The sequence below is a fragment of the Eublepharis macularius genome, chromosome 19 (genome assembly GCF_028583425.1).
Source record: "Eublepharis macularius isolate TG4126 chromosome 19, MPM_Emac_v1.0, whole genome shotgun sequence".
Taxonomy (NCBI): domain Eukaryota; kingdom Metazoa; phylum Chordata; class Lepidosauria; order Squamata; family Eublepharidae; genus Eublepharis; species Eublepharis macularius.
In genome coordinates this window covers 23,913,629-23,941,380 of record NC_072808.1, presented here as the reverse complement: position 1 = coordinate 23,941,380, position 27,752 = coordinate 23,913,629, and the positions used below count along the sequence as shown (strand labels likewise).

The following is a 27,752-nucleotide window of genomic DNA, read 5'->3' as shown; positions in this document are numbered from 1 at the left end:
CCCCCGCCGGTGAGCCCCGCCGCCGCCGCCGCCGCCGCCGCCGCCATGGGATGTAACATGTGTGTGGTGGAGAAGCCCGAGGAGCAGTACCGGGTCATGCTGCAGGTAGGGCAGCGGGGGGGGGGGGCAGCAGAGGGGGGGTCTTTTCTGAGGCACGTCTGCGGGTGGGGGAGGGAGGGGGCTCTGTGGCAAGGGAGGTGGGGGTGGGGCTGCAGTGGGGGAGGGGAGCAGGTACTGGGGAGGGGAGGTTGCTTAGCAACTGGTCTCCCCCCCCCCCTTCCCATAGCACACAGCCCCTCGAATGATGGGGAGCAGAAAGAAAGAAAGAAAGAAAGAAAGAAAGAAAGAAAGAAAGAAAGAAAGAAAGAAAGAAAGGGAACAGGGTGGCCAAGGAGGGGGGAGTCCCTGGGGGGCTGAGGCTGGCTCATATCAGGCAGGTGTACCATTCACCCTTCCCCTCCCATTCATCCTCCCCGCTGCAGCCCTTCATCCTGCTCCTCCCAGCCATTTACCTCCCCCCTCTCTCGCCGCCTTCTTTTCGCCCAGGTATCTCCTCTCCTCCTTTCGGGGTCTCTTTTTGTTGTCTAAATCTCCATAGATCTGATACCCCCCCCCATCTCTTCTCTCCACCCATTGATATAGTCCCCCACCCACCCAGGTCTTTCTCAGTCCTATCATGCGCCTCCGTTCTGCTCCCCCCCCCGCCCCCCATTCCCAGACCCCAGGTACAAAGGCAGTTTCCCCATAAGCAAAGCCTTGGGGCAGAGGGACTGGGGTGGAAGGTGGAGGGAGGGTCTTGGGGGATAAGGTGTGCAGCTCAGGGCTTTGCACGGGAGGCAGACGAGGAATGCTCTCTACCAGTCTTCAGGGATATAACAGGCATCTATACCTGTCCGTATGTCATTAACATGGGCCATATTATATAATCCGTGAGGATATAGAAGTGTGCATATGGATGAGTGATTTTACCTGTGTAGACACTGATATATTTACCAGTGTGTACATTTCACTGGCATTCAGGCGTGTGTGTTTGTGTAGTATTTGTGGTGTGATTTCGTCTCCCTTTCTCTGGTCTCTTTATAGTGTTCACCAAGAGGCACACAATATACAGTTGGCAGTAAGCTTGCTGTGTCGTGTGAGAATTGCTTTCCCATGTACGGGTTATTACTCTCTCTATGCATGACTGTGGACTGTAGGTGTTAATCATATCTTCGTGCACCCAGGCATACAAAGCTTTGGGGTTTTTGGTATATTGGCAGAGTAAAGTATATTTGCATATAAGCATCAGGTATCTCTGCAGGGAAACCTAATAAGCATTCAGTCTCATCTTGCATACACAATGATTTGACACGCATCCATGTGTGCTTTTGAGACAACATGCAAGTGTATTTATACACACATGCACAGGTACGTTTTATTTGTGTATTATGTTGTATCTACCTTGTATAATACACACACACCCTCCACAGATACTACTTCATGCTTGGCAGAGGGCTGGTAGAGTCCCAGATTTTAAAAAACCCAAACAAACCACAGCATTTGCTGTGGCTGCCTCACGTGTTATGGTTTGAAAGTGTACACGTAAAAGATTTCGTATCATATCATATCAAAAGCATTGTGTGTGCACAATGTGTTCTCAGCTGCACACACCATATAGATCCCTGCTGCCGTGTCAAGCAGATGTTTGCCTTGATTCAGCTGCAAAGTGATCCTTTTTAAGACTGATCGCTTGGAATTTGGTTCCCAAAGGTTAGGCTGCGGCTGGTCCTTGCATTCCCAGGACAGGATCAAGCCTTTGGGATGGGCTGTGTTCAGCCTTTGAAGTGCTTCAAAAAGCCTTGGATCGTATCACAAGAAATGCCCTGCTGGGTCAGGCCAGACATCCATCCAGTCTAGCATCCTGCTTCATGCTGCGGCTAGCCAGTTGCCCTGTAGGGCGACACACATGGCACAGGGGCCAAGGCCTTCCCCTAACACTGCCTCCTAGCACTGGGTTTCAGAGATGGACTGCCTCTGAACGTGGAGGTTCCCTTTAGTCACCATGGCCAGTAGCCGCTAACCGACCTCTCCTTCACGAACCTGTCCAGCCCCCTTGTAAAAGCAGCCACGCTCTTGGCTGCCACTGGACCCTCTGGCCGCAAATTCCACATTTTAATTACTCATTGAGTAAAGACGTACTTCCTTTTGTCCGTCCTCAATCTATTGCCCATCGACTTCGTCGGGTGCCCCCAAGTTCTAGCATTACTTCAGAAGGACGCCACTCTGCCATGAAAGCTTTCTGGGTGAGCTTGAGCCAGTCATACACACTCTCAGTCTAACCTACCTCACAGGGCTGTTGGGACAATAAAATAGCGGAGAGGAGAGCAATGTACACCACTTTGTGTCATGGGCGGAAAGGCAGGGTAAAAACGAAGGAAATAAATGAAGAGTCATATTTTTTTTTGTGAATGAACTGCCCCAAATCCTTTCCTCGTAGGTTTTCTAACACCACTTAGGCATCTCTGCTGCCCTCTTTTGCACTTTGCCCAGCTCTGCAATATCTTTTTTACACTACAATTCCAGCTTTTGCCTCACATTGAGACAGAACCTTTCTCTGAGCTAAATAGTAAAGACTCCAGTAGCACCTTTAAGACTAACCAACTTTACTGTAGCATAAGCTTTTGAGAGCCACAGCTCTCTTCGTCTGACGATGCATCTGACAAAGAGAGCTGTGGCTCTCGAAAGCTTATGCTACAATAAAGTTGGTTAGTCTTCAAGGTGGAGTCTACTAGTTTGCAACTACAGACTAACACGGCTAACTTCTCTGGATCTTCCTCTGAGCTGATTACCCATAAGATTGTTCCTCTGTTCAGGGGATAACCCTGAAAAATAAATTGCTCTGGCATCTCAATTCCATGTGGCTTTGGCAGATAAGATCCACAAGCAAGAGTGGCAGTAATCTAGCTTTCCAAGAGACTGGAGTGCTGCTGAAACCATTAATTAAAGAGGACCTGATCTTAGGTCATGAATTGGAGGTGGCTTCTCTAACTGAGTTGGCCTTCAGAGTTTGCAGCCATTTTATACCATGTCAGCAAACTTTTCTCTCCAAACTCCGACAAATCCTTGCTTTCCACATCTGTGCATAAGGACTGTCTTCATGCTGAACCTGGCAATTCTTTGCCTGGGGTGTGTGTGTCATTCTACATACTAATGATGAGAGAGCAGAATGGATTGGGTTGATGGTAAATAATTACTTTATTTGGCAAGGGGCAAGAGAGGCTATACAAGTATTAAATTGCTTTGAGCTCAGTTTTGCAGCTCTGTGATATTCATACTGTTAGAAACCTGGGGTCCTTTCTTTCTTAGCTTCTTTATAACAAAGCTGGCAATGAATCTTGGGGTGGTCTGGAGAAGACCTCTGTGTTGTCCAGAAAGATGAATGCTGTAATCTCAGTTTTCTGCCCATTCCTGCATCATAAAGCCAGCCTTTCAGCCTAGGTTTCCAACAGGTGGAATGGTGGTCAAACCTGAATGCCTGCCTTTTTTCTCTCTGCTTTGCTTTGCTCCCTGCTGCCTCTTGGCCATGGTGGGGTATGCTAGCTTTATGTATATGAGATTGCGTTCTGATTTTTTTAGTAATATACTTTCTGATTTTTCCACGTTAACCTATAAGCAGAATATTTGAGATTCATCAGTTCTGTTCAAAAACTCGTTTTTTGACAGATTCAGATTTCAAACATGACAAATGTTTGCAAGATGAGTCAGTGTCTTGTTTCACGAACGTGGAAGTGCATTTGAGTCCAAATCAACTTGGCTTCATTTGCCGGAGTTTGTTTGCATATTGAATCTGAAGCAAAGGAAACCGAGACTCAAAGTGTGCTGACTGGACAAATTTCTCCTTCATTAAACAAGCAAAATGACAGTTGGTTGAAGAAGGAGGCTTTGTTTTCACTCCTGGCCCTGGCCAGAGACAACAGATAACAAGATTCAATCAGATCCAAGTCACCGGTAAAGAAATACAACATTAGTTGACATTGAATTGTAAATTAGTAATGGCCTGATCTTGGGCGGCTGCAGTCTTTAGGAAATGTATCGGTATTCTTTGGCCTGACCTGGATAGCCCAGGTGAGCCCGATCTCGTCAGGTCTCAGAAGCTAAGCAGGGTCAGCCTTGGTTAGTAATTGGATGGGAGTCCTCCAACGAAGACCAGGGTTGGAGAGGCAGGCAATGGCAAACCACCTCTGTTAGTCTCTTGCTATGAAACCCTGCCAGGGGTCACCATAAATCAACTATGATTTGACAGCACTCTCCACCACCACCAGGTGTACTTTGCTTAGAGCAGAAATAAGCAGTTGACTGCCAGTTTCCCACAGATGTATTGTGTACATGCCAAGAAATATCTAAAGAATGCCAGCGAGTTCATTGAAAGTTATATCAAACAACTGTGTTATGGAAGTCCTACTGGCAAGTGGCATTTCTGCAACACGAACAGCTGAAGCTGCCTTAGAATCAGAGAGACCCTTGGTCAAGCCTCACTGGAAGCAGCTCTCCAGGTTCTCAAATAAAAGTCTTTTCACATCCCGCCCCCCCCCCTGATCTTGTTAACCAGAGATGCCAGGAATTGAACCTGGAATCTTTTGCATGCAAAGCAGAGGCTCTGCTACTAAGCCACAGTCCCTCCCAGACTCAAGCAGACTGCCTGGCATGTGTATGACTGAGAACCAGTGTGGTCTGCTGTTTAGAATGTCGGCCTGGGATTGGGGAGGACGGTCCCCGCTCAGCCATGAAACGTGTAGAATGACCTTGGGACAGCCACTCTAATAGCCTGAACTACCTCACAGGGTTGTTGTAGAGAAGAAATGGGGACGGGAGGACTGGATAGACATGCATCCATGAATGCTATATTATGTGGTGGTGGAGAATGCCCTCAAGTCATAGTTGACTTATGGTGACCCCTAGTGGAGTTTTCATGGCAAGAGACTAATAGAGGTGGTTTGCCATTGCCTGCCTCTGCAACCCTGGCCTTCGTTGGAGGTCTCCCATCCAATTACTAACCACGGCCGACCCTGCTTAGCTTCTGAGATCTGACAAGATCCGGCTCACTTGGGCTATTCCAATCAGGGCGTTATATTATGTAGCATTTTTTTTTTAAAAAAAGTGTAAGATGCCGTACCATCTTTGGGCTGAATCCAGCCAACATTTTCGCTCAATCTCACCCATTTCCCCCTCCTTATTACAGCCCCTGTCCCACCCACATGGCTTTTTTTCCATGCAGGGCCATGACCCCAGCAAAGCCTTTCTGGTAGTCAGGGCCCCACCCCTTTCTCACCAGTGGAAAAGCTGGTGGATTGAACCCTGGCCTTGGCATGGAAGTGACTGTTTTATAGATGAGGAATAGTTAGTTGCCTGTGGCAAACCAACCTCTGGAACTCAGGTTCGCCTCCAGCTCTGTGTCCACACTGGGCTGTGTTCAAACCCTCAAAGGTGTGCAAGCCCTTCTCCCTGGACCCTCCTACCAATTGTCCCATACATGACTGTGGCATTCAGCTGGTATTTCCCACCACAGATCAAACCACGACAAATAGAGCTTTCATATCGGCTCCTACACAATGCTTTACAATAGAGCTCGCTTGCATGTTCAGCTGTGAGTCACCATACATTGAGGCATCATGATGAGAAATCAAGTGACGTGAACTGGATCCTGGCTTTCACGTGTCTCTCTATAAGTGGCCGTGGAAAAGGAAATCCCATCTTCTTTAGCCACCTCCCAACTGGGACAGTTCACAATCCTCCTCAATCAAACTCCACTTGAGGATTTGGGTGTGTGTATTTTCATGTCATTGGTTGATGGTAACCAGATGATCATTGGTGGAGCAGCCACTCTCTTTTCACAGGCTTTTGGCTTCTTGGTCCCTTCCCTGTGTGTTGTCACGCCAGCAAAATTCTGTTCTCATATCAGATCTCTTAGATACAGGCTGAATGAGCTTTAGCGGCAAATGCACCATACCTAACTTGGTGAATTTGCTTTCCAAAAATGTGGAGATGGATACAGAACTAGCTAAGTTCATGGAAGAGTGGTCTGGCGATAATTATCAGCTATGATAACTTAACATTGGAAGACCTATGAAGTGTTATTTCTCTACAGCCATTGCATTAGCTGGTTCATGACCATCCTGATTGTTTAAGCAAAATCAAAAAGAGTCCAGTAGCACCTTTAAGACTAACCAATTTTATTGTAGCATAAACTTTCGAGAATCAAGTTCTCTTCGTCAGATGTATCATGCATCTGACGAAGAGAACTTGATTCTTGAAAGCTTATGCAGCAATAAAATTGGTTAGTCTTAAAGGTACTACTGGACTCTTTTTGATTTTGCTACCACAGACTAACACGGCTAACTCCTCTGCATCTGATTGTTTAAGGTACTTCAACATTTTCTGACTCCTAAATCTGAACCATTGCAGTTTCAGGAACAGTCAATTCGCTGTAACACCTTTGCAAGGTTTTTGCAGATAAAATAAAACAAATATGGTCTGACCTAGAAGCTGCCTGTGATATAGATGAAGTAGAAGAAAAGCTTAATACATCATCTGGTCTACCTTGACCCAGTTACAGTGATGAATATTAAGCAGATCCTGGAATCTGTGAAGGCCATTACTTGTGCACTGGATCATAGCTCATGTTGGATGCTAAATTATGTAAGGACCACCGAAGGAAACCCTTGATGTCTGTCATAAATTAATCGCTAACTCAAGGGGCCATCCCTCAGCCATTCAAAGAGATAATTAAAAAACTATCCCTAGACAAAAATGATGCGGCCAGTTACCACTCGGTCTCTAATCTACCCTTTCTAGGCAAAGTGACCGAGAGAGCAGTGGCCAGGGCTTTCTTTCAGCTGGAATGTGGTGGAATGGAGTTCCAGCACCTCTTGAAAATGGTCACATGGCCAGTGGCCCCGCCCCCTGATCTCCAGACAGAGGGGAGTTTAGATTGCCCTCCACAGCGTGGAGGGCAATCTAAACTCCCCTCTGTCTGGAGATCAGGGGGTGGGGCCATCGGCCATGTGACCATTTTTGCCGAGGGCGATTTAAACTTAAAAAAAACTCCCCCCTTGTTCCAACTGACCCAAAGTGACATCATTGTGCGGTCCTGAGTTCCACCACTGAGTTCCACCATCTCTTTTCCCAGGAAAAAAGCCCTGGTAGTAGCAGACCTACTCCAGGTCTTCTTGGATAACTCTGGTGCTCTGAGCCCTTTTCAGTCTGGTTTGAAGCTGGGCTGTGGGATGGAAACCGCTCTGGTGGCTTTATTCGATGACCTCTGTCTGGATGTAGACAAAGCCACGTGTCTTTGTTGTCCCTTCTGGATCTATCTACAGCCTTTGATACAGTAGGCCATGCCATCCTATTTGGAGGCAGAAATAGATATTGGGGATGTGCTTTGGACTGGTTTAGATCATTCCTCATTGAACAGACTCAAAGGGTTGCTGTTGGAGACCAGCCGTCTTCAGAATGGGAATTATCTTGAGGGTTTCCACTTGGTGTAATATTATCCCCTGTGTTATTCAACCTCTATGTAAAGCCTTTAGGAAATCATTTGTACCCTTTGAACTGGATGTCATCAATATGCAGATGACACCCCGCCCTGTATGTCACTCTCCAAATCCACTGGGGATGTGGTATAGCTCTTAAGCTGCTGCCTAATAGCTGTGGTCAAATGGTTGAACACAAACAAATTGAAACTAAACCCAGACAAGACAGATGTTATGCTGGTTGAGATCTTGAAGGGCATTGTACTTCCCACTTAGGATGGAATTCAGTGGACCCCTGCAGACTCGGATAAGAACCTAGGGGTTATACTGGATTCGGCATTGCCACTAGAGAAGCAAGCTAATGCAGCTGCAAAAAATGCCTTCTCCAAACCCAGTTTAGCCCAGAAGATTTATGACTTACCTGGATTCAGTTTTTTTCCTTGTATCTCTGCAAGGAAAGGGGCTAGAGGCTTACTTTTTAAAAACTGAAAGAATGCAGAAAATCTGCTGTACCTGTCATTACAATGGTATGTTGATATAGCAATTAGAAAACGACATTATTTTTTTTAAAATTGCAAAGTTACAAGGTGGAGGGGAGGCATTTCCAGCGCCAGAAAAGTGACGTCGTTTGAAAGAGACATAGCCGCTGCTGCTCTGGGCTCCGTCCCTGCAAAGGTGGGCTTGCCCTGCTGGTACCAGCCTCTGCCTCCTTGCTGTGGTTTGGCCACGGGGTGTGTGTTCTGGTTTGGATGTGGGGGACGGCTTAGGGATGGGTGGTAGAGCTACTCCTCTTTAAGCTTCTCCACGCAAAGACAGGCAAGTGTGTTCACTTTCGATCTTTTTTTAAAAATCCGCTTTTATATTGATATGCCGATATAAGCATGTGCAATTTTTTTTTGTACAACTGCGGGTGCTCTGACACCGCTGATGACAATAGCCCCCTCCCTTGAAAATCCTGATTATTTATGGCCCGTGAGGAAGAAAATAAACCGACTCAAAAACTGTAAAAATGCAGCGGGAGGGCAGACTTGCAAAAGAACCAGACCAGACCAATTCCAGGGCTTGCACATCGACTGCGAAGAAAATCGGGAATCAGTTGAGCATGCGGGAAAGCCCAGAGACCCAGAGAAGGCTGATCTTGTCTTCATGCTCTGCTTGCGTGTTTCCCAGAGGCATTTATTTGGCCAGGGTTTGAGATAGGATGCTGCGTTCCATGGATCACTGATCAGCAGAACAGTTCTTAAGTATTTTGTTTTGAAGGTGACTGTTAAGGGGGTTCCAACAAGTGCTCCCCTCAGCTTGAGAGAGCTACCGAGGTAGAGTCTTGCGGACCACCTGGTCTGCACGTTGCTGTCTGCTGAACCACCTGTTTGCAGACTTTATGGAGTTTTTCCCAAAGAGGAAGTAAATGTTGGCACTTGTGGCTTAGTCTGTAACAGGGCTTTTTTTTCAGCCAGAATGGGGTGGAACGGAGTTCTGGCACCTCTTGAAAATGGTCACATGGCTGGTGGCCCCGCCCCCTGATCTCCAGACAGAGGGGAGTTTCGATTGCCCTCCGCGCAGCAGCGTGGAGGGCAATCTAAACTGCCCTCTGTCTGGGGATCAGGGGGCGGGGCCAACGGTCATGTGACCATTTTTGCTGAGGGCGGTTTAAACTTTTAAAAACTCCCCCCTTGTTCCAGCTGACCCAAAGTGATGTAATTGCGCGGTCCTGGAAGCATGTGCAAACTTTGCGCATGTGCGCATGGTGCCAGGTGCACCACCTCCTGCCAGGAGTTGCCCCCTGTGCTGGCAACCCACTGAGTTCCACCACCTCTTTTCCCAGAAAAAAAAGCCCTGGTCTGTAATTGCCTGAATACAGGATTCATTGTTTTAGTGAGGATGTTAGAAAACGAGTCTGTGAAGCTGTTTATTGCTAAAATGGGTGTGGTAGAGAAGGGTTCTGCAGCATGGGTCCTCTGGGGAAGTCAACTGGAGGCGCATCTCACACCAAATACAACTAGACAAGTGCACACACAATCCAGGTAAGTCACAAATCAGGCTGCATAACTACATGTTTGCTATGTGCTGGCAAGTGAAGTCACTCCTGCCTTATGGCAATCCTGTGAATTATTGACATCCGAAACATCCTATCATTAAGAGCACTGATTGCATAAGTATCTACACAATCCAGATACTCTCCATGTCAATCACAAAACCAAATGGACAAAAGACGGATAGGACAGAAAATAGGAGATGGCTTATTTTACACAAATCCCATCCCCCCACCAACACATGCTGTCTCTGACACTTGTGTACAAGCTAGGTAAAGGAGACGTAGGACCATAAAGATATATGTGCTATCCCTGTTGCTTAAAGCACTGTCTAAACCCCTCTACACACACGCACGCACACCCTGCTCACATCAGATACAGCTGTATTTGCTGCTAATGTCATGAACAGACATAGCCTTGCATACACTTTCTACGCAAATATACACGCACACATGCAAAATCCTTGGCAGACATAAATAAGGCTAAAAACACACATACACATCAGACTCTAATAGTAGTTAAACAAGCAAACAAAGAATGACATTTATATCTATAAAGTCGCAACTCCTAGGGCTACGAAGCTTTCAAGGGTCCTCACACCCAAGCTTACACATCTACAAACATCACACGCAATCACAGTTAACACACACAAACATCTTAACACCACCCATTTGCCATTCTCTGCTGCAGTGCGACTGGGCTGTGCGTTGCAACGCCAGTTCCTGGCCCAGGATACTTGCAAAAAATGGGAGGGGGACTAGTTAGAATTGGGAGGGGGAGAGGATAAAATCTCTGAAGAGGCCAGGCTGAGCTGCGGCGGGGGGGGGGGGGGACGTCATCATCAGAAGAGAAAGAGCTCCCCAGGGGGCTTGATGCTGGGAGAGACAGTTTGGGAAAGAGGCAGGGAAAAAAAGAGGCACACAAAGGAAAGCTACGGGGAGCCATCTGCTGCTGGCCCCGGGCTGGGTCTCATTCCAGACCTGCCTACAGGAATGTGATTAGCATTTGTTATAAATTCCTGCAGGGCCTTCTCAAGGCAGAGCACATCCTCCTCAAGCTTGCCCCCACCCTTCCCAAACCACTTGCCAGCCCTTTCTTTTCTAGCTTTTGACAAAATTCAAGCCTCCTCCCCCAACCCAAAGCTCCCTCCCTCCCCTCACCAACTCTGGGGGCTTTCCCTTTGTGAATCTCCCCAGCCTCAAACAGGCAATCAATTTACAGCCCTGGTTCGATCTGCTGTCACACCATTTGGAAATACAAAATTGGGCATAGGAGAGAAGGGAAATCCTGATTTCTAGACTTCAAGGCAAGGGAGTAGGGAAGAGATGTGCTCTGCATTTGATCCCCTTTCCCCGTATATTCCTTTTCCCTGGCTGCAGATGCCTTGTATCAATCACTCCAGTTTCCATGGCAACTGCAGCTGCAGTGATGGAGAGCATTTGTGTGTGTGTGTGTGAGAGAGAGAGAGAGAGATGCACGCGCGCACACAAGGCTGTTCCACAAAAGGCAATGCAATTCAGAGATTCATGCTGCACACCGTGCCTTGCACCATGACGCATCCATAGGTGCGTCAACCCATGATGCAAAGTAGTGGTGTAGATTTCTATAATAAAATAGATCTACGTACTTTGTTATGTATGCACATGAACCGAGCGTGTCATCAGGAACCCTTTGCAAGACAGAATTAACAATATGCAGGGAAACAACCAGGTGTGGATTATGGCAAGAGCATGAAGGCTGTTTCAGATACAAAACAGGAAGAATCTAATCAAAGCAACTTTCTTCCTCAGTTGTCATCTGCAAAATGATACCCTTAAGATAGGGCTGAAATAAGTGTGAATGAAGCGAAGCGGGTGATTTTTATCAATGGGCACATGGCAGTGCCTGTTGATAACATTTGCACAAGCTACAGTGAGTGGCACTAGTAGGGTTGCCAGCCTCCAGGTAGTGGCTGGAGATCTCCTGGAATTAGAACTGGTCTCCAGGCCACAGAGATCAGTTCACCTGGAGAAAATGGCTACTTTGGGGGGTGGACTCTATGCAATTATGCCATGCCAAGGTCCTTTCCCTCCCCAGACCTCCCTTTTTCCAGGTTTCTCCAGGTTTCACCCCCCCATATCTCCAGGAATTTCCCAACTTGGAGCTGGCAACCCTAGGCACTGGTGGCCATTTGTGGGAAGGATGCAAGTCAAATAAATAAATAAATAAATGGGAGGATTTTTCACCTAGCACTTGAGCCTTCGATTACCTGCCCATCAGCAATTCAGTGTGTGCTTTCTCCAGCCTTTGGGTTTCTCCTGTGAATTTCCTCACCTTGATGCTGTTCAAGGCACAGGAGCTCTTCTGTGGGAGAAGAAAAAGTCACCAAATGAAGGATATCCTTCTGTTGCTGTAAACTGTTCCGTGCCCTACCAGTTTTAGGAAAGGGAGGGAGAGAGGGAGGGAGGGAGCCAGCCACACAATCTGTTCTGTGGAAAAACAGTCCTTTACTCGCTTCAGCCTCTTGTTTGCAAATACGTTTGAAGAGCGGAGAGAAAGAGAAGGCAAAGAAGAGCACTGGTTAAAATGGAGTGCTGGGGACTCAGTGCTAATGCAAACTGTGGATATATAGAGTTTGCAACAGATACAGTTCACTTTCTGGGATCTGGGGGTGCCTGTCTGAAAAGCAACCTGGAATTCTTTGTCTGAGCATCAGTGGAGATGGCTGCCTGTGGGGATAATAAGCCAGCGACAACCTCGGAGAGCTGCCTCTGGATGTGTAAACAAGCGGGCCTTATCTCCTTTTCCCTCCTCTGCCGTAATGGCTTTGTTTTACATGGTCATTTATCCTGTGACAGCATCCCTTGAACTCTCCCAGTCTGGGTAGTTTGTTCACATGTTCATGGGGTGAATCAAATTAGCAACCCCTGGCAAGGTCAGAGACACAGCGGGCTCACCTCTCTGCCATCTTGGGACAAAGTCATCTTACGCTTTGCAAACTTTCTACCTTCACAGAATCATTTCCATGTCAAATGCCAGCCATGTAAATGCTGCTTGTTGCTGTGCATCGCATGGCACACTCTAGACTGCACATTCATGGCGTAACGACTTGTTAGGTTTTCGTCATGCTCTCCTTCAGGGGGAACGTGTGATCAGACATGTGTTGTGAGTTCTGTGCTGGGAAATTAATTCCAAGGCATCTTTAGGCCCGATTCGGAGACCAAGATGTGCAGGGAGAGGGTACTTAAGCTTTCCCCTCCCATGCCAACTTTGAGAAGTCGCTATGTGCCCCATTGCGAAAACCACATGAGCTGATGAGCACCTAAGTTTTCCCAACAGGGCAACAGAGCACCTCCCCGCCATTTCTCCCCACATGCCATGGGCCTGATCCAGATCAGCCATGTGTGCCCCTGGGAAAAGCTCCCAGCATGAAACTTGCAATGCACATCTGTGTCATGGACCAACCTGGCCCAGCAGAGCAGAGAGACTCTCAGAGCGGAACCACAAGTGACAAAAGGCACAGGTTGGACACTTGTCAGCTCCCCTCAAGGTTTGATGGGGAATGTAGGCAGCTTGGTGGAATGTTGGACAAGTGACAGTTGAAAAGTCCGTTGGACAGCAGTCGGAGAGCCAAGCTGCAAGACCAGGACGCCTACATTTCCCATCAAGACTTGAGGGAAGCTGACAAGTGTCCAACCTGTGCCTTTTGTCACTTGTAGTTCCGCTCTCAGAGGACTCTTCTGAGGGAGAGGCAGCTGGCGGACCTGACCCAGATCCACCGCCAGTGGCAGAGGCACTGCAGGAGGAGGCAGCCTCTGAAGGTTCAGACATAGACCCACAGCCAGGCCCCAGCACATCGGTCCCTCAGCTTCCCAGCCCTGGGCCAGCAGCAGAGAGCCAGGCACCAGCCAGCTCTCCCCCTCAGCTTCCCAGCCCTGGGCTGGCAACAGAAAGCCAGGTGCAGGCCAGGTGTCCCCCTCCATCACCAGAGCCTCGGAAGTGCCGTCAGAGGAGGGCTAGGAGAGTCCTCCAAGCCAGAAGGCGCAGTGCCAGGCTAGCAGCACAGCACCGGCCCAGCATCATTAGTGGTGATGCTGAGTGCTTGCAGGAGCAGGACTGAGACAGCCAGCAGGTGCATGCAATAGCACAAGCAGCTGAGCACTGTGAGGGTTAAAAGCAGCCGAAAAGGGAGCGGCTTTGTGGAAGCAACCTGTCTGCTTACTACTGACCTTGCTGCTGTGCTTGGAACTGAGTCACTTGTCTCTGACCTTGGTCTGTTCATGTGGATGTGTTCCTGGAATACCCCTTTTGACTTGAAGCTGTGAGTGTTGCCCAGTTGGTGCCTGCTCAGACAACTTGGGAGTTTTCCCTTGCCTGCTGCCAGTGTGAGTCTGCGATCGGGCCAATCTGATTGCATAGAACAGGTGTGGGCATGAGGAAAATGTAACATGAGGTTACGCCCCTGTTGTATTCAGAATATGAGTTGACCTCTTGGGTCTGACCACAGAGGTTCCCTAGAGCCATTGTGTCTAATAGCTCTCCATGGTTTTTCCTAATCCACTTTTAAATCCAGTGGCATTCCTGGAACACAGTTTTAAAAACCACTGGTGTAAACAACAACAGGGTTGTGGTCTCTGGTGTGTAAAGCATGGAATGCAATGTGAAGGCCTGTACCAATTGTGACGCAGTGATGGGAACACCACCTGTCAGCTGTTGGGGCCTGAGTTTTGAAACATTGGGGTCATCTTGGCATTTTGGGGTCTTAGAGAATCCATCTGTGAATCCAACCCCATGGTGCACAGGCCTGAGCACCCACCTTTTCACTTCAGAGCCCGTGCTCCCAAACTCTAAGTATGTCCCTGCTGTGGTAAATATTGAGATTTTCTGTTCTGTCCTTGGGATAAACATGCCCTGAAATCTTGGGAGGAGGTGGATGTTGGGAGTCTACTATTCCAGCATCATTTAATGTTGAAAGTGTTTTGTGGGATGACTAATTTGCACCTTGAGTATCTAGAACCTCTTCAGGGCATTTTCTCACTCCATTTAAGATACAATCATCTGGAGTTATCAGTGCCAGCATGAGGAAATTCCTGGAGATTTGAGGATCAAGTCTTAAGGAAAGGAGGGAGCTCAATGGGGATGTCATGCCACGGAGTCCTCCCTCTAAAGCTGCCGCTTCTGGGGAACTGACCTTTGTAGACAGGAATTCAGCTGTAATTCTGGGAGACTAACGGGCTCCACATTGAAGTTGATAATTATTGCAATACTTAGCAACAGAGCCCATTGTGAAAATAAATACAGCGGGCTCTAGCAGCGGGGCTTTGGGACAGCTGTGCAGGTGCAGCCCACTGATGGCCCCACAGCCAATGTGGAGGTGGCAGGAAGGCTGTGTTGGGGGCCGGGGCTCCCCCACGCTGTGCCTCCCCCCATCTCTGTGGCCCTTCAGAGGCCTGCCGTGCTGACAACTGACCATTTATCTTGCTGCAGGCGCACCAGCAGGATAAGAAGTGAGTCGTCGCCAATACGGCCCGGCTTTTATGTATAGGATTCCAAATGAGGCCTAACCATAAATCAATACTGTAGCCATTTAATTTTCAGTAAGTTTCCTAATAATTGCCCTTTTTAACCACTGCCAGTACTTTCATCAAGTCAGTCTACAGGATGGTTATGTTGCACTGAACTTCTTACGGGGCTGGTGGCTGGTGAGAGACTACAAAAGACACAAGTAGATTAAATAAGACAAGCTGGATGGCTTAAGACTTTGGCATCTCATCTTGGGTTGCATTGATAACCATGAGGTAACCATGTTAAGCTGTTGCAATAAAAATAAAGAGGAGTCTTGTAGCTCCTTAAAAACTAATAACCTTTTACTTTCACATAAACTTGCCTGGAGGATACTTTATGAAGTGCTGTGAGTGGATCTTCATTGTGCAATCATTTTATATGTAAGAGGTTTGGGGGGAAACACAGGGTCAAGAGGCACAAAGTACAGAATGAAATGCAATTATGAAAAATCATTATATGAAATTCTGAACTGGGCCCTAGAGTGTGTATAAAAAAAAAATCCACCCAGTGGAGACTGGGACAAATTGGGTGGGTGGGCCAACACACAGGGGGAAGCAGAAAAATCTGAAATATCAGGTTTTGTCAGTTTGCAGAAAAATCTGAAATCTCAGAAGAAAAAAAAAGAGGAGGGTTTAGTAAATGCCTATTGAGCTCTCACAATTGTATGATCTGAGATTTCAGTGGTCATTTGAGGAGTTGCTAGGTAGCCACAACAATATAGCCAAGCCTTCCAAATTTTGAATTTGGAGAGAGAGACTAAAAAAGTGATAGATGGAAGAGAGGGAAGGAAGGAGGGAAAGGGAGAGAAGATGGAAGGAAACAGAAAACTAGGTGGAGGGGAGAGAATACAAGGGGGAGGGAAAGCTGGAGGGGCAGATAAAGGTAGGCTGGCTGGTGGGAGTTAGAAAGAGAAGGAAGCAGGGAAAGGGGAAGGCTATCAGAGGGAGGGGAAATGAAAATAATGTGGGGAGAAATTAAATCCCCCCCACAAGTCCTTGGGGGTTTCTCACTTGTTCAGACCTAGTCAGAAAAATTGCAGAGCCGAGAGTTAAGCCCAGTTAGTTAACACCTGCAATGAGTAAGAAATCTCAAGGCTTTTTTCCAAGCCAGGTGTGGATGGAGTATGAAATCTCAAAAAAAAAAAAACCCCAGTCTTCAATCTTCTATTGAAGGAACATGGGTTCCACATCAGAAGCTGAGCATCTGGGGAGACTGACATGTTCTCCCACTTCTTTCTAAATATTAACGTGGATCCCTTGGTAGATTTCAATGAATGGAAGGGGGGTTGCCAATTCCCCCTCCCTTTGCAGAGCTTGGATTCCCCTTCCACCGTGCTCCCCTGTCCCCAAGGAGCATCAATCAGGAGGCTAAACATGAGGATGTCCCACTCCCTGGGTGGAAATGCTTTCCCTTAGCAGAGATTTACCACGGAATCCAAGCGATTTTTATTTTAATGTCAGATTTGTGTCCATTTATTCTTTCACATTCATAGTTTGCATGGAGATTTCTGTCCATAATAATTAGCAGAAACCCTACAATGGGCAGAGTTTGCCCATAGTTTTATTATCATGGGTGATTTTTTCCCCCATAAGAAACGAAACTCCCAGTGGAGGGCAGCAACAGTACATTTTTACATGAATGACAAATCATCGGTGATTTATTCACAGGTTTGATCAATCCAATTAAATGTCTGTGACTGATGTCTTTCCAATCTGTATTGCTGTGGGTTTCCTGGTATTGCCAGACAGATTTCTCATGGTGCATCGCAAAGCTGAGTACAAATGGGAAAAAGGGAAAGAGCGCAAAAAACCCTCAGGAACATTTCAGCCTCTTTTCCAAAAACATCAACGTACGGTTCTAATTGGCAGGCTCCAGTATGAACATTGAAATTGTTTTGTAGGATAAGAAGATGCCGTAAAAGCCACTGGGCATTTCTTTTTATTTTCATAAATGAAATAATTAAAACTGTTTTTGCAGAACCCCTTGTTGTCATAGATGGTTTGCAACCATGCTTGGCTCCACTGTACTGCGGGAGGCCAAAGGGAAGCCATGCTACTGTCTGCTAGGAAGAGAGAGAGAGAGACAGTTGCGTGGGGCCCTGCAATGGCTGATCTCCTACCCGAGTGTGCGCAACATGGAGCCTGCACAGGTGGCAGGCGGGAGAATGGGGATGCGTGGTAGAGGGAGGCTTGAGGCAGCAGCCATCTGGGCAAGGCAGCACTCAAGGTCATGCTTGGCACATTGGATCATTGTGGGGGGGGGGCATCACATGATCCATACAGGAGAGAATGCTTGAAGGGGAAAAACAGGGAAGCCTGAACTGGGCCAGTGTGAGTGCGTCTGCCTCACTCCCTTCAGGAGGCTCGGGGTGGGGGGTCATCCCAAGTTGCTGTCTTTTCTAGCAGCAGCCTGGGATGGGCAATTTCCATCAGGGCAAAGGCAAGGAGGAAAGGGTTAAGCATAGAATCATAGGGTTGGAAGGGGCCTATGGGGTCATCTAGTCCAACCCCCCCTGCACAGTGCAGGAAATTCACAACTGTCTCCCCTCCCCACGCCCCCAGTGACCCCTACTCCGTGCCCAGAAGAAACACCGTCAGGATCCTTAGCCAAACTGGCCTGGGGGAAATTGCTACCTGACCGCAAGGTGGCGATCGGCCTTACCCTGGGCATGTAAGAAGGGGCCACGAGAGCTAAGCACTAATGCAACCCATTCTGCCCTCCCTCTCATGATCTGCCCAGTTCACAGGATCGACATTGCTGTCAGATGGCCATCTAACCTCTGCTTAAAAACCTCCAAAGAAGGAGAGCCCACCACCTCCCGAGGAAGCCTGTTCCACTGAGGGACCGCTCTGACTGTCAGGAAGTTCTCCCTAATGTTCAGCTGAAAACTCTTGATTTAATTTCAACCTGTTGGTTCTGGCCCAGCCTCTCAGCACCACTGCCCTGGTCCCCACATCCCTTATCGCAGGGGCTGCTTGGACTTACGTGGCCAATTTCTTCTGCCTTCCTCCCCCCACAGGTGAATGGCCGGGAGCTCTCCCGTCTCTCACAGGAACAGACCCTGGAGGCCCTGCGCTGCTCCAAGGAGCCTTTGGTCATCCAGGTGCTCCGGCGCAGCCCCCGCAGCCGTGGTGGGGGTGGGGAGGGACCTGCCCCCCAGGGGGACCTGGCCACGCTGGTGGACAGCGGAACCCAGACAGACATCACCTTCGAGCACCTCTTGGGGCCAGGCAGGATGCGGCCGCCAAGCCCCCCAGCTGTGGCTCTGGAACCGTACGGCCTGCCGGATCTGTGAGTACTCTCCCTTGAGGAAAACATCCTCCCTTGGCCTTCGCTCCTCAGGACCTTGAATTGGAAGCCAAAGGCATGTTCCTACTACCATGGGCTTCAAAGGCACAAGAGGAGTTCAGGTCACTGTTGCCACCCCCCTGCGTTCCCCGGTGCTGAGCCTGAGTCAGGGCACTGCGTGCAGGGCCACCCCACGGCCACTCCAGGTCCTGCCAAGCAAATGTGTGCTGGGAATTCCCTGCTGAAACTTCAGATTCGTCCGTGTCTGAGAGCTGGACGTCCATGTGGGCCACGGTGTGTGGGAAGAGGGGCTGACCTGAAATAAAGCTGCTATTTGAGAAACCTCTACGGACTAAGTTTCTTCAGTGTGGCAAATAGTGGCTCCCTAGGCGGTTTCGTATTGGTGACGTGTGTGCGCGAGGGAGGGGAGCGCTTACGACACCTCCCCTTGTGTGCTGCCATTCCTATCCAAGTGGTACCTCACACACATCTGACTTTCAACAGGGAACTCCTAGCATATATGTGTGTTATGAGCCAAGTGGCTCTGGGGAAGCCTGCACTAAAGTGACTGCAGGGCCTACATTTCCCAGGTTCCATCAGGGCAAAGGCAAGGAGGAAAGGGTTAAGCATAGAATCATAGGGCCCTGTGATTGGGTAAGGGGATTCTGAGGGGAAATTGCACCAATAGGAAAGTAGGGGGGAATGGGGCCTGAGAGAAGGTATAAAAGGCCTTGCCACAGTGGGAGGGGGGGTTCACTCCCAGGGTGCGGAGAGGAGGGGAGGGTGCTGCAGATGGAGGGACCCCCATCCAGAAGGGGTGAGACAGTTTGAAGGCAGTCACAAGACAGTTAAGAACTGTCTAGTTAGATGCGTTAGGGTGCTCCGAGGAAATCTGTACCAGAGTGGTGGCAGCCTATAGAGAGCTTCCCTGGGCCTCAGTCAGCAGCTGCGACAGTATGCTTGTCAGGACACAGTGTAACATGTGGTTAGGCCCTCAGTTTCCACAGAATCAGAGCTAAGGAATGGTTTGGCAAGCTGCTGTTAATTTCTGGAGGGTGAATTTCTTGTACAGGCAGGCTAAAGAGCTTGTATCAAATGACCTTTCCTCACCCCTGATTTACCATAGCCAGCCCCTATGCTCAAATTCCAGATTTTCACCTCTGTCATGTGTTTGCTGACTTTGTACATGGCAACTCAGCCCTGGCAGTCTCCTAAGGCATTCTTAGCGGCAAAGGGGTGATTCTCCTAATTTCCCTCTTCTGTTCCACAGCCCCTCGATTGGCCATGAATATTATGATCCTGTGGAATTCATGGAAGGAGGTCCTCCAGAGACAGAGCGAGCAGAGGAGCTGGAATATGAGGTAGGACTGTGGTGAGGCTGGAGCAGTTTTCTAACATCTGTATGCAGTTTTGCTAACACATTTTCATTATGTTAAACCTCAGGTGCCAAAATTTGGAAATTCTCCAGAGGTGGGCATTTGCTGGGAGCCCAAGATTGCCACTCAACCACTAGACCCAACTCAACCACCATTCTTTCCTCCTCCTTCTATAGTGAGGCACATCATGTGCAGATTAAAGGGCCTCAATGAGCTCTCACCCCCGCCCCCCAACTTGAAGCCAGAATTCTCCAAAATGCCTTGGAGGGAACAGTGCCCTTTGCGTCATTCCTGATTTCTTTGTGTCCTTGGGTGCTAGCAGACATTTCAGGTCACACTGATATGAATAGTGGCATCCATTTAACAACAACCCCTTAAAGTGCTGTGGGAGTGCCTCTGCCCTCTTCACACTGGGCCTTTGTCTGTTGATGTTACTTTAGAAAATGGATCTGAGCACATTTGTTTGACTTTTTACTGAATGTGTGTGGAGGGGGGGAGCAGGCAATGCAATATTGTGCACAAAGCGTATGCAGATAGTTAAGAAAAAAGAGCCAGCAAATATACTCAAGATTAGTCAGTACTTAATTACTGATGCTGCATCTGAGAGCTCAGACACACAGGCCAAAGATCCTCCATTTGCCTCAGGGCCATGCAGAGAAAGGAGCTCCATTGTATTGTCGAAGGCTTTCACGGCCGGAGAACGATGGCTGTTGTGGGTTTTCCGGGCTGTATTGCCGTGGTCTTGGCATTGTAGTTCCTGACGTTTCACCAGCAGCTGTGGCTGGCATCTTCAGAGGTGTAGCACCAAAAGACGCCTCTGAAGATGCCAGCCACAGCTGCTGGCGAAACGTCAGGAACTGCAATGCCAAGACCACGGCAATACAGCCCGGAAAACCCACAACAGCCATCGAGCTCCATTGTGTTTCACTATGAGTCTCTCTACACGAGACATCTTACACGGGGATGCTCAAGTGTAGGGAGATGCAATGTTAGCTGGGAAGTGTAGTTTAAAAAGCCAAAGCCAAAGGCTCCATCAATTTCACCTTGCTATAGGAAGGTAGTGGAGATTACTCCCTGAAGGCTCTTTGTCAATTTCACCTCCCCTTCCAGGATGCGAAGATGAAATTAACAAACCCTCTGAGGATTTAAACTACAATTCCTGACTAAAATTGTGTCTCCCTACACTTGAGCATCCCCGTGTAAGATGTCTCATGTAGAGAGACTCTGTGCTGAACTGGGCTCCCTGCTTGCTTATTGCATTTTAAAGGAGAAGAGATGGCCTCTCTAAAACTCACAGGTCTCCCCCTTTAAAACTAGGGAGCCTGGTTTTGAGTAGTGAGACTCTTCCCTGCATGGCCCAAGGCAAATTGAGGCTGTGTGAACTCGCATCGTATGAATGGAACCCAATGCATGACCTTGGTGTCATTTTGATAGCTTATTATTAATTAGAGTTATCCATTGATACTGCATTCGTCATTCTGCTGAAAGTTGTTTTATGCTATTTTCATGCCCTATGTTTGTTTTTATGGTTTTTGATATTTTTTTTTAAATGATTTAATGTTTTTTTGGTTTTTTACTTTGTGAGCCTCTTTGGGCAGGTCTGTGGAGAGGGCAACATATACATTTCCTAAATGAATATGAATGTGCATGCATGAACTAACATGATGAGATTTATATCAGAATCCACTTTGAACATTATTATTTAGTATATTTTGCTTTTTTGGCCAATAGCTAACAATACAGAACAAAAGAAAACATACATATAATTGCTGGATATGCTCTCTCTCTGTCCCACAGGAGGTGGAATTGTACAAATCCAGTCACCGGGACAAGCTGGGCCTGATGGTTTGTTATCGAACTGATGATGAAGACGATGTAGGCATCTACGTTGGAGAGGTGGGGGAGGGGGAGTCCTTGGGGTGTGGGGTGTGGGCCTGAAGAGGCAGAGAGAGGGGGCTGCATATGGGGACTGAGGATTCAAATTTTGCAGAAGAGGGGAAGGGGCAATCCTGGGTCTAGGCAGCTGACTGCTTGCGGCGGGGAGGGGGATGAATTTCCGCAGAGCCAGGCTATCCCGCACACATTGCTGAGGCCCTATTGCTGACTGGGGGAGAGACCAGGAGATGCCTAAGAGCAGCGTGGGCAGCCACTGGCAGAGGCATTCTTGGAGAGTACCACTGCTGGCAGCAGAAGCTCATTCAGTGGGCAGAGAGTTGGGTAAGGACCGCAGAGATCTGGGTTCCATCCTGCACTTGCCATGGAACTTACTGGATGGACCTGGGCCAGTCATTCACCGTCAGCCTAACCTTCCTTATGGAGTTGTTATGAGGACTGAATGGGGGAGACGATCATCATATCCTGTACCCCAACCTCGAGGAAAGGTGGGATAAAAGACCCCAAATCGATGGCAATTCCAGGAAACTTCATGGGAAAAATTTCAGTCACTTTCTCAAGGCAAAGAGGAAGGAATCAGGGCATGCAGGAGGGACACGAATATATGGCGATGTCTAAATGCACGGAGACTGGAAACATGTTTTGAGTATAGTCAGCAACTACTCTGTTTACTCAAAAGGAAGACGAATCTGAATGTAAGGCACCCCCTCTAAAAATGTAATACACACACACGCAAATATTATTGGACACAACTATAACTTGTATTCAAATGTAAGATTACCCTCTTCCTTTTTTCTTAATGGCATACCTATGAACAAACCTAGTCTTGCATTTGAGCTAATACAGTACACGTTTTGGTTCGTTGGTGCTAACAATATGAACCTAAATTGCAGTGAGTCATATTTAATACATCACATTGAAGTACCTAAGAGGTATCTTCTGGGACAATGGATCCCCCAGCATTAGGGGAGCAAGGTCGAAGGCAGGAAAAACATGTGGTCTCACGTTGTCAGCAGAGAAAGGCAGAAGCAGGCTATGAAACCTGCAGGATTCTTTTTCCCCAAATGACTGAACGGTTAATTCTGGCCAGCAGCTTTCCAAGAAGTTAGCAGTCTCGTCTACTCATTTGCGCAAATTCACATTAAACCTCCCAAATCCAGAAGCCTGGATGAGGCAGCCAGCAGCAGCAGCCAGCAAACACTGAATATGTCCAGCACTCAAAAGGGAATAGCAGCATACTTGATGTTCATTTCCCACTTTTTTACACCAGGTAAACCCTAACAGTATTGCTGCCAAGGACGGTCGGATCCGGGAAGGAGATCGTATCGTCCAGGTGAATGGGGTGGTGGTGGTGGTGGTGGTCCGTGCTCGTGTGTGAGGAGGACGACTGCTTCATGCGTGAATTTAAACCTGCCTTTTTCTGTTTTTCTTCCGCTCATAGATTAATGGGGTGGAGGTGCAAAATCGAGAGGAGGCAGTAGCAATTCTCACCCAAGAGGAACGGACAAACATCTCTCTGCTGCTGGCCAGACCCGAGACTGAGGTGAAAGGCACCAAGACGCCTGGCACGGCCCATTCAGATGTGCAGGCTGGATAGCGTGTTGGATCTGGAAAAGCAAATCTGGGAAGGGAGCCCCAAAGGCAGAATTCTAAGCTGGCTGGCCTCCCCTTCGCTGCAGCCAAGAGGGTGCCTTTAAGGGTTCAGTGTCGTTGTGAAGTTTTTGTAGCATTTTCTCATGAAACATAGGGAGGACCTCCAGCGGAAGGGCCAGACCCTCCACAGCCAATGCATATACAAGTGGGGGGGGGATATGGGGGGGGGGAGAGTCCAGATCTCCAACACTGGCCACTGAGGTCACCCTTCGCCACATTTGAATAGATTGGTCACCCCTGATTCAGAACAAGGAAAGAGAAAGGCTTTAGCCAGTCTGTCTGTGTTAAATGGAACTCAAAAACAGTTTGAGATTCCTCAGAGAAATATGGGTACACAGATGCGCAGTGACAAAGTTATAAAGGTATGCCGGGGTTAGGTTCGGTGGAAGGAACTCTCCAATTTTTCCATGCTTAGTATTTGATCAAGGAGATACTATGACTGTATTGTCGAAGGCTTTCACGGCCGGAGAACGATGGTTGTTGTGGGTTTTCCGGGCTGTATTGCCGTGGTCTTGGCATTGTAGTTCCTGACGTTTCGCCAGCAGCTGTGACACTGAGAGATCTCTGTCTTTTGGTGCTATACCTCTGAAGATGCCAGCCACAGCTGCTGGCGAAACGTCAGGAACTACAATGCCAAGACCACGGCAATACAGCCCGGAAAACCCACAACAACCAGATACTATGACTGTATGGTAGCAAAATATAGCTGGAGTGGTAGAGACTGGGGGTTACCCGAATGCAGCACCAAAGAGCCTGGGCTGGGATCCCGTTGGCCATGTTTGTCTCTCGTCACTCTTCCAGCTGTGCAAGCGTTGGAAGGACAGTGACCGGGAGGATTTCCTAGATGACTTTGGCTCCGACCACGAAGCAGGAACGAGACCCCATCGGCTCCTTTCTCCACCAGACCAGCAGGTATGTGGTTCAGAGGGGGGAAATGGAGCCCGCCACATATCCTGTTCTTCATGCTTCTGAAATGCTCTTCTCCTTTAGGGGTCCAGAGACACAACAAGCAGATTTATAGTCGGACTCCCGCTCTGCCATAACTTTCAGTCTTCAGCAAATGCTTCAGGGGCTGAGATCCCTGCAAATTGATATCCCGCACTGGCTGCAGTAAACATTGCCGTGCCCATGACTGTAGTTATCAAATAGAAAGCCACATTTCAAAGATTTGTGGTGATCCGTGGCCTACACTTGAGATGAAGCAAGCAACGGATCTCGTCAGTGTGAATTTGGTAATCGTTATGTGCACAGGAACCCTGTAAAATGCCAGCACAATTGTTTAAATGAATCCTACGTTACTTGAGCAGACTGGAGAGCCAGGGTTAAATGTAGCTGGATCTCTGGGTCAGATCAGACAAAACACTGGTCAGAACTTCCTAGAGTTTTTTTTTTTTTTTAAATGTTGCAGTTGCCATTGGGGGTGGTGGTGGTGGTAGTGGTGAACTCTTCTTCCGTGCATGGTTTGTTGACTAACAGTGAAATCCTAAGCAGAGTAACTCTTAGGATTTCACTGTGAAACTCTGTCCACCCATCAAATGCTCTTATTAACTCTGGAAAAGAAAAAGAAATCTTCTCTGGATCCATCTGGTCTTGTCTGCACAAAGACATCTCGCTTGCTGTTACTTAATTAGCCCGTTGCAGATTAAAAGTCCTCTGTGAGCATCACTGGAGGCAGCCATGTCAGTTTGCTATAAAATTGCAAACTGATTCGCCTCCAGCGACCCTCCAGATGGTCTTCTGCATTGAGTTGTGGAGAGGTGACTGCATTATAGGTTCTAATCACAGAAAGCTGAGTTTATTTCAAGCACTTGCTGCAGAGCATGCTTACAAGCAGGGCCTTCTCAACATCCTCTCCCTTCTGTGAACGGCAGCAAAGGCAGACCCCTCGCTTTGTTCTCCATCTCAGCTGCTTGCTTCAGCTTTCCTGTATCTTGGCCTTTGCACCAGAGTCACTTGCTGAGGCTGGAGAACTCTTTGATTATTTTTAATGCTGTCAACCGCTTTGGGCTTTGTTTGAGGGAGAGGCGGTATAAAAATCTTTTTTAAAAATAAAGATAATGAATAAATTGTGAAGGCTTTTCTCACACCAAGAAGGGAAGGGGCCCCTCGGGCCCCTTGCCTCCATCACGGGGTGAGTATTTCAGGTGCTGAAGCTTCTCTGGCTTTTCAGGCTGGGGAAGAGGGAGCTAAAAGGCCTTTGGCTTGTGGTTTGGCTCCCGTGGGAGGCTGCCGCTGCTGCCATCTTTGCTGAGTTCTAAAGCTGGCTCTTAGCTATCAGTCAGCAGTACCAAGGTACAGAGCAGGGCCAAAGCAATGGGCTGAAGAATTATTTCCCTGCATCTTTCTCGCTGACGGTGCCCTGTCCTTCATCTCCCTAGAATGAGCCTCCCCAAGAAAAGCTTGCGGGGGATCCTGCAACCCCCCTGACGAACAGCCAGGAGCTGGACAGTGGCGTCGGGCGCACCGATGAAAGCACCCGCAACGAAGAGAGCTCTGAACACGACCTCCTAGGAGACGAAGCCCCCAGTGCTGCCAACACCCCGGGGAGTCTGCGGAAATTTGGACCCAGCCTGCAGCCCCGAGACTTCCACTACAGCATGGACTCGCTGCTGGCAGGGGAGCTGCCAAGCGCTGTGGGCACCGACATGATGCCAGGGCTTACTGATGAAGAGTATGAGCGCTACCGTGAGCTGCTTGAGCTTAAATGCCACCTGGAGAATGGCAACGAACCGGGCTTGGTGAGTGCAGCGCTGGATGTCAACCGCAATGAGGTGGCGCTGCTGGAGGAGGAACTCCGCCACCTGGAGTTCAAGTGCCGCAACATTCTGCGAGCACAAAAGATGCAACAGCTGCGGGAGCGTTGCATGAAGGCGTGGCTGCTTGAGGAAGAAGGACTCTACGCCCTGGAAGGAGAACCGAAGAAACACGAGTTGTCTGACATCACAGAGCTGCCAGAACGCTCAGACAAAGACAGCACCAGTGCCTACAACACTGGGGAGAGTTGTCGCAGCACCCCTTTGTTGGAAAGCCCTTTGCGCCGCTTGGCTGAGCCCCCCAACCTTAACCGGACTGCCCCACCTTCACCCCCACAGCCCAAATTCCGACGGGAGGAGCGGGTGCGGCGCAGCCCCAAAGCGGGTGGAGAAGGGAGCCCCTATTTGAGCCGGCGACAGCGGGAAGAGCCACCTGCTCCCATCAGCCCTATGAGCCTGGCTAGCATATGCAAAGACTCTCTAGGGGGCAAGGGAGAGCCCCGCATGGAATGGAAAGTGAAGGTCCGCAGCGATGGCACACGTTACGTAGCCAAGAGGCCTGTGAGGGACCGGCTGCTTAAAGCCAGAGCCATGAAGATCCGCGAAGAACGCAGCGGCATGACCACAGATGATGATGCTGTTAGTGAGATGAAGATGGGACGTTACTGGAGCAAGGAAGAGCGTAAGCAACACCTGATCCGTGCCCGTGAGCAACGAAAGCGCCGTGAGTTTATGATGCAGAGCCGGCTGGAGTGCTTGAGGGAACGGGAAGGCAGTGAGGCCCGTGGGCCATCTGGAGAGGTCAACATCTTGGCCCTGAGCCACCGCAAAACCATGAAGAAACGGAGTCGTCGTATCTTGGATAACTGGATTACCATCCAGGAGATGCTAGCACACGGCACTCGTTCTGCAGACGGGCGCAGGGTTTACAACCCGCTCCTGTCTGTCACCACTGTTTGAGCCCGTTGAGATGAACAGCAGAGGATGCGGCTGTGTTGCTTTTCCCTCCAGGTGTGCTGGAAAGCCAGCCTCCTTTTCTGTTCCTGGGAAATCTGCTCTTTGAATGCACCAGGGAAGCATTTAACATTGCCCTCTGACCGCCTTGTGGCTCAGAAGGGCCCGATACTCTGAACCAAATTTAGATTGGGACCGCAAGCCCAGCATCCCTTCCTGCCTTAAGAACCAGGGGCAAGAGGGAGCACTCCAGAACCTGCACCCGTCAAGACCTCGCTATGGAGAGACCCATTTTCCTGCTGTGTTGTAGGGAGGTGCAGGGCAGCTCTGTCACCCCTCTCCTAGGGAAAGGTCCTTGCAGCTTAGCCCCTGCCAATCATACTCTGATGAAGCACAAGGAATCAACTGTGGTTAACACAGAGCGTGCAGAGCACATGGGAAGCGAGGGGGCTCCCCTGCCCTATACATTGACAGCACCAATGAAGACCCCTCCCCCAGTCTGGGATGTGGCGACGTCTTTGTCTCTTCCTCTCTCTCTTCCTCTTCTCTTTTGTGATTGTGGCTCTCAATTTCTTTTTCATTTCATTTCTCTATTTAAACTTGGAGCCTTGGGCCCTGGCGGCTCATCCCACAAGCGACTACGAGTCCCCTTCCTGCCTTTTCCGCCATCTGATTGCCCCTTCCATCCCAGGAACACTAGCTTAACACTGGGAGGCTGTGGAGCAGATAACTTGTGGTAAACCCAGCACC

The 27,752-nt window shown here is 48.8% G+C and overlaps 1 protein-coding gene across 2 annotated transcripts; it reads left to right on the top strand.

The window, feature by feature from the left end:
* PDZD4 (PDZ domain containing 4) lies at positions 1-27,752 on the top strand. Of its 2 annotated transcripts, none has more exons than XM_055003448.1 (8): positions 1-105; positions 18,105-18,376; positions 19,644-19,734; positions 21,547-21,624; positions 22,913-22,975; positions 23,084-23,185; positions 24,097-24,207; positions 25,674-27,752. In XM_055003448.1, the coding sequence occupies exons 1-8, from the start codon at positions 46-48 to the stop codon at positions 27,006-27,008; spliced, it is 2,112 nt and encodes a 703-aa protein (XP_054859423.1). In that variant the 5' UTR covers positions 1-45; the 3' UTR covers positions 27,009-27,752. The 2 variants fall into 2 exon arrangements, with proteins under 2 accessions (XP_054859423.1, XP_054859422.1); XM_055003447.1 differs by having other exon boundaries at positions 21,547-21,645.

Bases quoted from the DNA above. Each gene is read 5' to 3' on its own strand.
- PDZD4 (XM_055003447.1), top strand. From the start codon at position 46: ATGGGATGTAACATGTGTGTGGTGGAGAAGCCCGAGGAGCAGTACCGG. The intron at 18,377-19,643 runs GTGAGTACTCTC...TCTGTTCCACAG, and splicing joins CCGTACGGCCTGCCGGATCT to CCCCTCGATTGGCCATGAAT. The intron at 22,976-23,083 runs GTGAATGGGGTG...TTCCGCTCATAG, and splicing joins AAGGAGATCGTATCGTCCAG to ATTAATGGGGTGGAGGTGCA.